The sequence below is a fragment of the Dermacentor variabilis genome, chromosome 6 (genome assembly GCF_050947875.1).
Source record: "Dermacentor variabilis isolate Ectoservices chromosome 6, ASM5094787v1, whole genome shotgun sequence".
Lineage (NCBI taxonomy): Eukaryota > Metazoa > Arthropoda > Arachnida > Ixodida > Ixodidae > Dermacentor > Dermacentor variabilis.
Genome location: NC_134573.1, coordinates 189,786,425 through 189,799,775, shown reverse-complemented (window position 1 = coordinate 189,799,775; position 13,351 = coordinate 189,786,425). Strand labels below are relative to the sequence as shown.

At 44.9% G+C, this 13,351-nt stretch overlaps 1 protein-coding gene across 6 annotated transcripts in view; it reads right to left on the bottom strand.

Annotated features, from left to right (window-relative positions):
* The window catches only part of Sgf29 (SAGA-associated factor 29), a 52,300-nt gene that overhangs the window by 15,716 nt on the left and 23,233 nt on the right, over positions 1-13,351 (bottom strand). For 4 of the 6 annotated variants that reach the window (XM_075697159.1, XM_075697158.1, XM_075697157.1 and 1 more), the window contains exon 4: positions 3,476-3,657. In XM_075697159.1, the coding sequence (XP_075553274.1) occupies positions 3,476-3,657 (182 nt within the window). The remainder of the gene's footprint in view (positions 1-3,475; positions 3,658-13,351) is intronic. The other 2 variants (XM_075697160.1, XM_075697162.1) reach the window with 1 other exon arrangement.

Sequence of the window (13,351 nt, the reverse complement as noted above, 5' to 3'; positions counted from 1 at the left end):
GTTCTGCATCGTGGTCACGCTCGGGTTTTCACAACTGGGGATTGAACCCAGCAGGATGCCACAGCCAATGCCCAATGTGGCAGCGAGTGCTTTATGTGTTTGTTTGCAGGCACCCGCTCGTGTGCGAATAAGAAGCATCACACAAAATCAAGAAGCTTGCAGCATTCAGCTGGCACACTCACAAAAAACTGTAAGGACTGTTATGCGGTTACTTGAGCACACATGATGACAACAAAGAAGGATTAGCATTGATCGTTGCATCAGGGAAAGCAATCATCTCGCTGACAATGACGTGTTAAAAACAATCGGTGGGGCACAGTGAGCTTTTGTATACACTTACCCTGTGGTTACTAACAGCCCATCCTGCCTTTCCTGGCAGCCAATATCGGTCGTAAGAGCAGACACTCATTATAATGAAGTAATACAAGGAATAATTGCCATGCACCCAAATGTAGCAAAAAGCTACAAAGGAAACCCATACAGGCTTCTCAAAAAGAAAGCTTCGCAGTTGAGGAAAAATTTGTCCTGGTCTGGGATTTGAACCCGGGACCAATGCATTTCCGGGGCAGTTCTACCATCTAAGCTAACCAGGACGCTAGCAGGTCAAAGTGTGACGGCAATTTAATAGACAACTCGAAGCACAGGTGCATTGAATATGGCAAACAACTTCTGTGGAAAGCGGATAGTTGGGCTAGTTGGTTTAAGAATGCACACTGAAAAAGTTTGCATGGAGACACGAGGACAATGCCGAGAAAAGACAAGGACGAGCGCTAACTCACAACTGAAGTTTATTCCAAATGCTCAAATAAAATAGGAAAACCGAAACAGAACAAAACAAGGCTATCATTGTGAACATTGCGTGTTACTCCTTGTACCTGATTGAGTTGGCCAACAACCGAAACTCCCTATCAGAGAAGCGGATGGAAGTCTGACTGATGCATTTATCTCTGCTGATCCGTATATGGAAGGCTTCCATGAACTTCCTAGAGATGGAAAGCTGCAGTTCCCAGACCTGTCTTTGCATTTTTGCCCCAAACATGTATGTTGGGCATACCTTCCTAGGGCAAAAAAAAAGCCTTGCTAGATTACTCATCTGGCCACTCTAAAATCATAAAGAACGGGATAGTCACTTCCTGTCTCAAAGCAGCCACCTCCAAGTCTTGCCCAGATGCAATCAATGAAAGTGTTGCATCCCAGTTGGAAAGGCTGAAAGGGAGTGGGTACCCTATGCATGGTGGAAGCTTGTGGGAGACTGGCAAGGTGGATCAAGGCAGGGCCACGGCCCAAACTCCAGGAAACAGACTGTTGAAATGTTGCCATAATACCACACGTGCACAAATTGGCACATGGCCTTAAGAATGTAGCAGGGTGTTACAACATTCCAATAGTGTTTCCCGCGCCTCGGAAGCTGACAGCAATCTGGCTGCACATGCACACGCACAAGGAAGAAGGCAGCAGAAAGAAAAAAAGAAAAAAAGTTATTGCAGTGTCAAGCACACAGTCTCATTTGTTCCTTGTGCCAGGGGAGTTGTCTATTAGCTGCCATCATCCTGTGGCACATTGTACATCGGCCAAGCCGGACAATGTGTTAATGAAAGATTAGGAGAACACCGAAGATTACTTAGGGGAGATTCCCTTGATAACCTTCCAAAACATTGCCGCACGTGTGGCAAGAACGTTAAGAAAAAGATCCAATGCAAACCCCTCTCCGACAAAACAACAATCCTATTCAGGCACAGGGACCAACTCGTGTGGGAGCTCATGGAAGCCTTCCGTATGCGCATCAGCAGAGATAAGTGCGTCAGTCAGACTTTCGTCCGCTTCTCTGTTTGGGAGTTTCGGTTGTTGGCCAACTCAATCAGGTACATGGGGCAACACATCATGTCCACAATGATAGCCTTGTTTCGTTCTGTTTCGGTTTTCCTATTTATTCGAGTATGCATTTGGAATAAACTTCAGTTGTGAGTTAGCACTCGTCCTTGTCTTTTCTCGGCATTGCCCTCGTGTCCCCACGCAAACTTTTTCATTACGTACTTCTGTGGAATCCTACAAAGTGGAGTAAATCTTGATCCATCATGTTAACTGTCATGGTTCCCTTTGCAGCATTGTGCTACATTCGGATGGATGACACTTCTTTCTTCATGACACTTCCTCCACTTTGCAAGATTCTGTGAAACTGATTTGCCATAATGAAGTAATGGACAACAAAATAAATATGGCTTACCATTCAACTTTGTTATAGCAAGGTTTTACTGTAATCATTGACAATTAAGCTTGCAACTTCTGAAACTTTAAATTCACTTTTCCAATTTTGCATTTTGTTTAAAGGAGCTTTTGTTATCATACTACACATGGCTTACTCCCTTTGAAGCTGTTTTGCAAGGCAACATTTATTCAGGAATGCCAATGTCCACTCAGACTTCTTAAATTCAGCTTCTTCCAAAATAATAAAAAAATAAAATTTTTGTACATGAAAAACTAGAAAGAAAAGCATATCAAATAATTGCGTTCTCTGTGAAAGATATACCTATATAGAAAAATAGCGTCACTGTCATCTTGAGAAAAACTTGGGCATAAATTCTCAGGCCATTGTTTACTTTTAAACAGTTTTCGCAAACAAGCATAGTGACTTAATGCTTGCAGCAGTTGTACGTTTCCCTGAAATTAGCCCAGAATAACTGAATCTGGGCTTATTTTCTAACTAATTACTAACTAAATAATTAACTAATTTTCATTAAATTCCAGTGAACAGTTAAAAGCTTTATTTTGTTTCATTGTGCCTCACTAAGGAAACGGTGCATTCCACACCTGTAGTAGTGCTGTAAAGGCTCGTCAGCTTGACCTTTGCTGATTCACAAAGCTGCATCACTATACTCATCCGGTTCTGGCAGATGCGCACATTATCCTGACACAGCAAGCATTTGTTCATCCAAAGGTACCGTATTTGGTCATCCCCGAGCCCAGTCCTAAATGGCGAACGCCTGCAAATGTGCAACACAACAGCATCACTAGCATCCAATCACAATGTATTGGTAGAGTGTGTACTGTAAGAACCACCACTTGAAAAGGAACAGCAGCAATTGGTTAAAAAACTTTGTGATCCTTTTTTTTTCTTTTTGCATTTTACACTTGCAAGATTATACCCATACAGCAGTTATGGCAAGCAGTTGCTTCTTGTTTTTTCAAAGACCATAGAAAAGTCCTCAAAATCAATGCATAAATTTGTTCTTCGCTTGCTTTTTTTTTCCTATGCTCCTTATTAATAGTTCGCAACAAGAAAAGAAAAAGAAAGGAGAACCAGTGTGTCCAGCTTTCTCCTTAGCGACCCATACTTGACCTCATTGACCATTGATAAATTTGAAAGGTGCAACGAACATGGAATGGTATAGCTCTTAAGCAGATGTTATCATTTATTGAAGGATCGTTAGTAAATCAGTTTTGCAATTTCACAAAACCTAGCTGTCTCAGATATTACCTTGGCAACGTAGTTTGGCTCAGCCGGAATGGCCCCGCACAGTGGTGGTGGCTTCTCATCCTCCTTGCCAATGAACAGGGGCAACGTGAGTGCATTCTGCTGGAGCATCTTCATCAGGGCCCCCCGACGCAGAGCTTCCTTGGGGCGTTCTGAAAAAGATGTGCTCCGTCTGCCTACGCTGCCTGGAACACGTGAGGCACAGAGAAGATTACGCCACGGCACTGCCCACACAATGGCATGCAACCGGCCAGGAGGAAAGAGGCCTTGTTCACATGCACACTCGTCAGGAGCGCATGCCCTAGGACGGTGGCTGCAGCAGTAAAGAGGCTGCACTGTGCAAACATCCAATGCGACACACACTAGTCACTATAAGACGAATAGGGCTACACTAACAATTTTCACGGAAAGCTTTTACAACATATGTAGCGGTTGACTCCATGCTTCAGTATATCAGTCATGCAAAGGCAGGCCTCAGATAATTATTTTCATTGCAAAACATCAGAACAAAGAGAGAGAGGAAAAATTATCTTCATGAATGCTATGCCTGGACTATTTTCATCAAACAAAACCATAACCCAATGTTCTGAAACTTTTATTAAATACCTTACACTCATACACAAAGTATGACCTACACACATTGCATTATGTTTGCAAGTCTGCCTCCAAAGTGGTGCAAAACACACCATCAACACGGACAAAAGAAAATAACAAAGAAATCAACAGATCTCTGCAATTGGCATATGCCAAGAACAGCATCAGCTTCCAAGAATATTTACAAATTTAATCTTTAGCTCAAGCTGGAGTCTTCAGAAACTTCATGAACATTCACAAAATTTACATTAGGACCGTTAAGGCTGTTAGAAACACTGAGGCTCACCTGGCTGCCATCGTGTTCACTAGCTCTACCAGCATTAAACCTTTAATTTTAGAATTTTACCAGACGATCTTTAAAGGAGCCCTGAAACACTCTTCTAACTAATCATAGAATGACGTCACTATTGAACCATGCGCCTCACGAATCTCCTACCATCAAATTTTTTTAATCCTTCAAGCACAAGCAAAGTTAGATGTAGTTATCAGAGTGATCAGCAGCTCTTTTTTCACCTTTCATTTCCACTAGCACCCTAGAAGCTACACAGGGAAGCACAGGCAGAAAGTTTGATCTTTCCTGACGGGCTGGGGCCCAACCAGCTTTCCGAACCTCACCCATGTATGTATGTATGTATGTGTGTGTGTGTGTGTGTGTGTGTATGTATGTATGTATGTATGTATGTATGTATGAATGTATGTATGTATGTATGTATGTATGTATGTATGTATGTATGTATACACACACACACACACACACACACACACACACACACACACACACACACACACACACACACACACACACACACATATTACCTTTAATAACAGTTGCACTTGAAGGAATAAACTTCGCATGACCTCAAAAAATTGTTCACTGAAGTGACGCTGTAGCGCACTACTACGTGCCACTATGGTCCAGCCACAAAAGATGACGAGGACACGCCCAGCATGCTGACAGCACGCTGAAGCAGTGGAACCAGCGAAATCAGGCTTCCAGCTGACTGAGTGGGCGCAGCTAAAACTATAATTTGTGGACACCAGGCAACAGCGTCTGTCTGGTTTTCTACACCCACAAATTCATCAAACATTTTCACCGCCAACTGAAGGCTTCACTCATGACTTCCACTTATCCTTCATCATGGATTAAGCACCTTCCTTTCGTTATGCTTGGCCTCCGCACTGCCCTTCACAGTGACTCTTCCACCAGCACCACCGAGCTTACGTTAGGCACCACTCTACGAGTACCGGGCGAATTCTTCGACGACTCACCCATCGTACCTGCTGATGTTTCCGACTGCGCCTACCGTCTATGCAGCACTATGCGTACTGTCGTTCCCCCCCCCCCCCCCCCAACAATGACGTTCTTCCCGGCGTGTGTATGTGAACCCTTGCCTTGAGAACCGCACGCATGTCTTTGTGCGCACAATGCTGTGCGTCTTCCCTTACGGCCCCCGTATGATGATCGGTTCAAAGTACTCAAGTGTGCACCTAAACACTTTCGATTACATCAACGGCCGGGAAGATACGGTGTTCATTGGCTGTCTGAAGCCTGCCTGCTTGAACTGTGATGCCTTAGCCCCTTTTGCTGTCACATTCCCTTCCGACCAGGCCACTCCTACTTGCTGTGTGCATTTCACACGACCGCCATCTGTGCTTTGCCATTCGTCCAGCTAATGGCTTCCTTGCCAGAAGGGGGGCCCTGTAGCGCATTACTACGTATCACAATCGTCTGGTCACAAAAGACGACGAGGACACACCCAGCATGCTGACGGTGCACATAGTGGAATTGGTGGAATCAGGCTTCAGCCCGATTGAGCAGGCTTGGCTTAAAATAGAATTTTTGGGCACCAGGCACCAGTGCCTGACTGCTTTTTCTTCACCCACAATGCCCATATGAGTAGGAGACAGTTAAATTCCACAGCTTGAATCCCCTCACACCACTAAGAGACTGGCGTCTCTCAGATGAGTCATGTAACGCCTTGTGAAAGTTTTAATACACAAAGATACAATCACGAAACCTTCCTCTGACAAAAGGTCAGTTAAGATGGCATATATAAAGTTTACACTATATGTAACAATTTCTGAACACAAGTTATGGCTAGCTTTATTAGCATAAAGCAATGTGACTACATAACACAATAATTTAATTACTTGTCAAAGCAAATCTAGTAGCAATGCACAAAAGTGCGCTGCACAAAAAAATTCACTGTTGAGCGTGATCGGAATCAGCACACCAAACGCGATTGCTTCTCGGCTGGATTTTTTCTTTTAATATCTGTTGTCAAGTTGGAGGTGCAGCCCATAGAGGAGTGCAGCCCTCACACAGATTTATATGCTAAGAATCTTCCTTCGTGTAATTGTCTCTTTACTTCACTATCACTATTACCACTTCACCTTTCCGGAAAAACTGCAGCCTCTCTTTCTCTCTCTCTCTCTCTGTGAAACCGGCTATATTATGTTTGTCCCTGAGAACGAGAGGGAAGCCGAGCGCTGGAGAAGGAAAGTGCCTAGAGATGGAGAAAACCGCACGCAGGGTACCAGGTGTCACACCAGCGAGATCAATGTAGTGTCCGCGACCGCATTCACGCCTTTTCAGTCTGTGCTTCAATGCAGTGGTGTTTTGCTGCACATGTTCGTGGCATTTCTTCTTTGAATGTGTAGCAATATGCACTTTCCCTGTGGCACACCAGGCGTTGCACTGTCGAGATCAATTTAGTATCCGCGACTGAGTTCGTGCCCTTTTCATTCGTGCATCAACGCCACGGTGCTTCGCTGTGCATGTCCACGGCGTCTCTTTGCATGTGTAGCAATCATAGGTCAGTAGTGAGAAAATATTCACTCACACTCACTCACCCTAATTTTTGCAGGCCCCGCACTCACTCACGTTCACGCTCACTTCCACTCACATGCACCTACTCACGCTCGCACTGACCTCCACTCACAATCAGTGGCACTCACTACCACTCCCACTCAGGTCCGCTCACAAACACTCGCACTCACCTCCACTCACGCTCGCTCGCACTCACTTCCGCTCCCACTCACTCGCAATCACGCTTTTTAAATGAGTGCGAGTGAATGTGAGTGAGTGCTCACGGGTGAGTGTGCTGCCCTCTTACCACTCACAATTTGTGCATATTTAGACCGAAGCTTCCAATTTAGCACCTATTACATCTGGAGTAATTATTTACATTTACAATTATTATTAGGGTTATAATTATATTCGAGTGCTGATTGCCGTGTTATAGTTTGTTAACGAAACTACCCCTCAATTCTAAATACCTTAAGGCAGTTTGTCGTGTGCGTATCATGGCCACGCATGCTTATATCGCCTTTCCGTTTCTCTACCACGGTTGCGCTTTAAAACCACGGCGCTACAAGTTTGCTTTCCTTTCCTTCCCTCTTCTCCGCCCTTAAACTGACTCTCTTAACTACTACACGCAGAGACAAAGAAACAGCACGCGCATGCGATCGCATAGATGAGATGAATACATATATATAGAAAAGCATCAGTCATAGCTCTCGAAGTATAATATAATATAATATAGAATAGCTCTCGAAGATAGCTATTCCGGCGGCTAGCTTCCCACGCTATGCGTGCCGTCCTCGCACCTGTTAAAACTTTTCCTAGATGCTAGAACTATACCATTCCTACGCAACCTTGAGCGATCGGAAAGCGCGTTTTCCACGCCTGGCCGGCGGAGAGGGGGGGCTTCGTTCCGGCCGCGAAGCTCTCCACATCCCCGTAAGGAGCCTGGCGGTGGTCTCGTGCGGACGATGCCCTCTCGGTGAGCGCATATTTCCCCCCTCATCTTTTAAGAGATTCAATACATACAAGCATTTGTCTCGCAAACCAGATTTATTTCAAGGGAATTTTCCACGTCTCAATTATTTCTCTCGTCGTATTCGAGTGCTCATTGCCGTGTTATAGTTTGTTAACGAAGCTTCCCCTCAAGTCTAAATATTGTAAGGCAGTTTGTCGTGTGCGTATCATGGCCACGCATGCTTATATCGCCTTTCCGTTTCTCTATCACGGTTGCGCCTTAAAACCACGGCGCTGCAAGTTTGCTTTCTTTTCCTTCCCTCTTCTCCGCCCTTAAACTGGCTCTCTTAACTACTACACGCAGAGGCAAGAAACAACGCGCGCTTTAGATACTATAGATGAGATGAATATTTACAATTATTATTAGGGTTATAATTATATTCGAGTGCTGATTGCCGTGTTATAGTTTGTTAATGAAACTACCCCTCAATTCTAAATACCTTAAGGCAGTTTGTCGTGTGCGTATCATGGCCACGCATGCTTATATCGCCTTTCCGTTTCTCTACCACGGTTGCGCTTTAAAACCACGGCGCTACAAGTTTGCTTTCCTTTCCTTCCCTCTTCTCCGCCCTTAAACTGACTCTCTTAACTACTACACGCAGAGACAAAGAAACAGCACGCGCATGCGATCGCATAGATGAGATGAATACATATATATAGAAAAGCATCAGTCATAGCTCTCGAAGTATAATATAATATAATATAGAATAGCTCTCGAAGATAGCTATTCCGGCGGCTAGCTTCCCACGCTATGCGTGCCGTCCTCGCACCTGTTAAAACTTTTCCTAGACGCTAGAACTATACCATTCCTACGCAACCTTGAGCGATCGGAAAGCGCGTTTTCCACGCCTGGCCGGCGGAGAGGGGGGGCTTCGTTCTGGCCGCGAAGCTCTCCACATCCCCGTAAGGAGCCTGGCGGTGGTCTCGTGCGGACGATGCCCTCTCGGTGAGCGCATATTTCCCCCCTCATCTTTTAAGAGATTCAATACATACAAGCATTTGTCTCGCAAACCAGATTTATTTCAAGGGAATTTTCCACGTCTCAATTATTTCTCTCGTCGTATTCGAGTGCTCATTGCCGTGTTATAGTTTGTTAACGAAGCTTCCCCTCAAGTCTAAATATTGTAAGGCAGTTTGTCGTGTGCGTATCATGGCCACGCATGCTTATATCGCCTTTCCGTTTCTCTACCACGGTTGCGCCTTAAAACCACGGCGCTGCAAGTTTGCTTTCTTTTCCTTCCCTCTTCTCCGCCCTTAAACTGGCTCTCTTAACTACTACACGCAGAGGCAAGAAACAACGCGCGCTTTAGATACTATAGATGAGATGAATATTTACAATTATTATTAGGGTTATAATTATATACGAGTGCTGATTGCCGTGTTATAGTTTGTTAACGAAACTACCCCTCAATTCTAAATACCTTAAGGCAGTTTTCCTAGTCTCTAAAGCCGCTCGAGTTCACGCTGCTCCTCTGGCGGCCATTTTTCCAAGAAATTATGCCTTCCAACCACTCAGAATCGACTGTCGCGGACAACACCAGCCCCTTTCCACATAAGTATGAGGCTCGGAGCAGGAGCTATAGCGCTTGAAAGTAACCGCTGGCTTGACGAACCAACCGACTGAGCTACCTTTCCGGGCAACATTGAAGGATCACGAGTTCAAATCACATGTTATGTTCCTTTTTTTTTTTTTAAAGGTATTTTCCTTCCTTTTATCACAGTACGGAAACCCTCCTAAAAAAAAAAAAAAATTCTATATCCTCAATTATGTGTGGCCACACATGGGCAGGTCATAAATACCAGGTTCTCTAGCCGAGTGCCATCCATGCGGTATAACCGAGCTCAGATTGGTCCACCTTGACTGATCAAATAGGGCGCCACTGTAGGTTAAATGAGGCGTACAACTCCTGCGGGACCCGCCGTGGTTGCTCAGTGGTCATGGTGTTAGACTGCTGAGCACGAGGTCGCGGGATCGGACCCCGGCCACGGCGGCCGCATTTCGATGGGGGCGAAATGCGAAAACACCCGTGTACTTAGAATTAGGTGCACGTTAAAGAACCCCAGGTGGTCGAAATTTTCGGAGTCCTCCACTACGGCGTGCATAATCAGAAAGTGGTTTTTGTCACGCAAAACACCATAATTCAAATTTTAATTTAACTCCTGCGGGGACGGCAGAGTATCCGTCTCCAGTGCAAGGGGACCGTGATTCAAATCCCGGTGCCGCGCAATTCTCCTCCGGGAAATACCAAAAAAAAAAGAAAAAAAAAACCGTGTGTTGAGAAATTGCACAAACAGGCCTGGAGTGCGGCCTGATCCCGGTGACCAGAACCGGTAACGCACTCTCTCACCAGAGCAGGATTGGCCACCCTGGTGCAGTACTTGGCCACAACCTCCTATATGAATACAACAATCAAACCCCGGCCCTCAGTCCCCAGCAGCCGCAAAGCAACTGACCACGGCGGCGGTCAGATCTGTAACGCTGCAGAGGGTGCTAAGAATACCTGGCTCCGGACAGGCCGCCATTGGAATCTGAACCTGGCAACGTTTAACGTTAGAACGCTATCTAGTGAGGCGAGTCTAGCAGTATTATTGGAGGAATTAGAGGGTAGTAAATGGGATATAATAGGGCTCAGTGAGGTTAGGAGGACAAAAGAAGCATATACAGTGCTAAAAAGCGGGCATGTACTGTGTTACCGGGGCTTAGCGGAGAGGCGAGAACTAGGAGTCGGATTCCTGATTAATAAGGAAATAGCTGGTAACATACAGGAATTCTATAGCATTAACGAGAGGGTGGCAGGTCTTGTTGTGAAACTTAATAAGAGGTACAAATTGAAGGTGGTACAAGTCTATGCCCCTACATGCAGTCATGATGACCAGGAAGTCGAAAGCTTTTATGAAGACGTGGAATCGGCGATGGGTAAAGTCAAAACAAAATACACTATACTGATGGGCGACTTCAATGCCAGGGTAGGCAAGAAGCAGGCTGGAGACAAGTCAGTGGGGGAATATGGCATAGGCTCTAGGAATAGCAGAAGAGAATTATTAGTAGAGTTTGCAGAACAGAATAATATGCGGATAATGAACACCTTTTTCCGCAAGCGGGTTAGTCGAAAGTGGACGTGGAGGAGCCCGAATGGTGAGACTAGAAATGAAATCGACTTCATACTCTGCGCGAACCCTGGCATCATACAAGATGTAGACGTACTCGGCAAGGTACGCTGCAGTGACCATAGGATGGTAAGAACTCGAATTAGCCTAGACTTGAGGAGGGAACGGAAGAAACTGGTACACAAGAAGCCAATCAATGAATTAGCGGTAAGAGGGAAACTAGAGGAATTCCGGATCAAGCTACAGAACAGGTATTCGGCTTTAACTCAGGAAGAGGACCTTAGTGTTGAAGAAATGAACGACTATCTCATGGGAACCATTAAGGAGTGCGCAATAGAAGTCGGTGGTATCTCTGTTAGACAGGAAACCAGTAAGCTATCGCAGGAGATGAAAGATCTGATCAAGAAACGCCAATGTATGAAAGCCTCTAACCCTACAGCTAGAATAGAACTGGCAGAACTTTCTAAGTTAATCAACAAGCGTAAGACAGCGGACATCAGGAACTATAATATGGATAGAATTGAACAGGCTCTCAGGAACGGAGGAAGCCTAAAAACAGTGAAGAAGAAACTAGGAATAGGCAAGAATCAGATGTGTGCGTTAAGAGACAAAGCCGGCAATATCGTTACTAATATGGATGAGATAGTTCAAGTGGCTGAGGAGTTCTATAAAGATTTATACAGTACCAGTGCCACCCACGACGATAGTGGAAGAGAGAATAGCCTAGAGGAATTCGAAATCCCACAGGTAACGCCAGAAGAAGTAAAGAAAGCCTTAGGAGCTATGCAAAGGGGGAAGGCAGCCGGGGAGGATCAGGTAACAGCAGATTTGTTGAAGGATGGTGGTCAGATTGTTCTAGAGAAACTGGCCACCCTGTATACGCAATGCCTCATAACCTCGAGCGTACCGGAATCTTGGAAGAACGCTAACATAATCCTAATCCATAAGAAAGGGGACGCCAAAGACTTGAAAAATTATAGACCGATCAGCTTACTGTCCGTTGCCTACAAAGTATTTACTAAGGTAATCGCAAATAGAATCAGGAACACCTTAGACTTCTGTCAACCAAAGGACCAGGCAGGATTCCGTAAAGGCTACTCAACAATAGACCATATTCACACTATCAATCAAGTGATAGAGAAATGTGCAGAATATAACCAACCCTTATATATAGCTTTCATTGATTACGAGAAAGCGTTTGATTCAGTCGAAACCTCAGCAGTCATGGAGGCATTACGGAATCAGGGTGTAGATGAGCCATATGTAAAGATACTGGAAGATATCTATAGCGGCTCCACAGCCACCGTAGTCCTCCACAAAGAAAGCAACAAAATCCCTATAAAGAAAGGCGTCAGACAGGGAGATACGATATCTCCAATGCTATTCACAGCATGTTTACAGGAGGTATTCAGAGGTCTGGAGTGGGAAGAATTGGGGATAAAAGTTGATGGAGAATACCTTAGCAACTTGCGATTCGCTGATGATATTGCCTTGCTTAGTAACTCAGGGGACCAATTGCAATGCATGCTCACTGACCTGGAGAGGCAAAGCAGAAGGGTGGGTCTAAAAATTAATCTGCAGAAAACTAAAGTAATGTTTAACAGTCTCGGAAGAGAACAGCAGCTTACAATAGGTAGTGAGATACTGGAAGTGGTAAGGGAATACATCTACTTAGGACAGGTAGTGACTGCGGATCCGGACCATGAGACGGAAATAATCAGAAGGATAAGAATGGGCTGGGGTGCGTTTGGCAGGCATTCTCAGATCATGAACAGCAGGTTGCCATTATCCCTCAAGAGAAAAGTGTATAATAGCTGTGTCTTACCAGTACTCACCTACGGAGCAGAAACCTGGAGGCTTACGAAAAGGGTTCTACTCAAATTGAGGACGACGCAACGAGCTATGGAAAGAATAATGATAGGTGTAACGTTAAGGGATAAGAAAAGAGCAGATTGGGTGAGGGAACAAACACGAGTTAATGACATCTTAGTTGAAATCAAGAAAAAGAAATGGGCATGGGCAGGACATGTAATGAGAAGGGAAGATAACCGATGGTCATTAAGGGTTACGGACTGGATTCCAAGGGAAGGGAAGCGTAGCAGGGGGCGGCAGAAAGTTAGGTGGGTGGATGAGATTAAGAAGTTTGCAGGCATGGCATGGCCACAATTAGTACATGACCGGGGTTGTTGGAGAAGTATGGGAGAGGCCTTTGCCCTGCAGTGGGCGTAACCAGGCTGATGATGATGATGATGATCTGTCTATTCATTGACGATTGTTTTTCGTACCACGAAATTAATTGCAATGATAATCACCATATATAAAATTCTAGCTTTTCTTGGTGTCAGGAGTGGCAGATG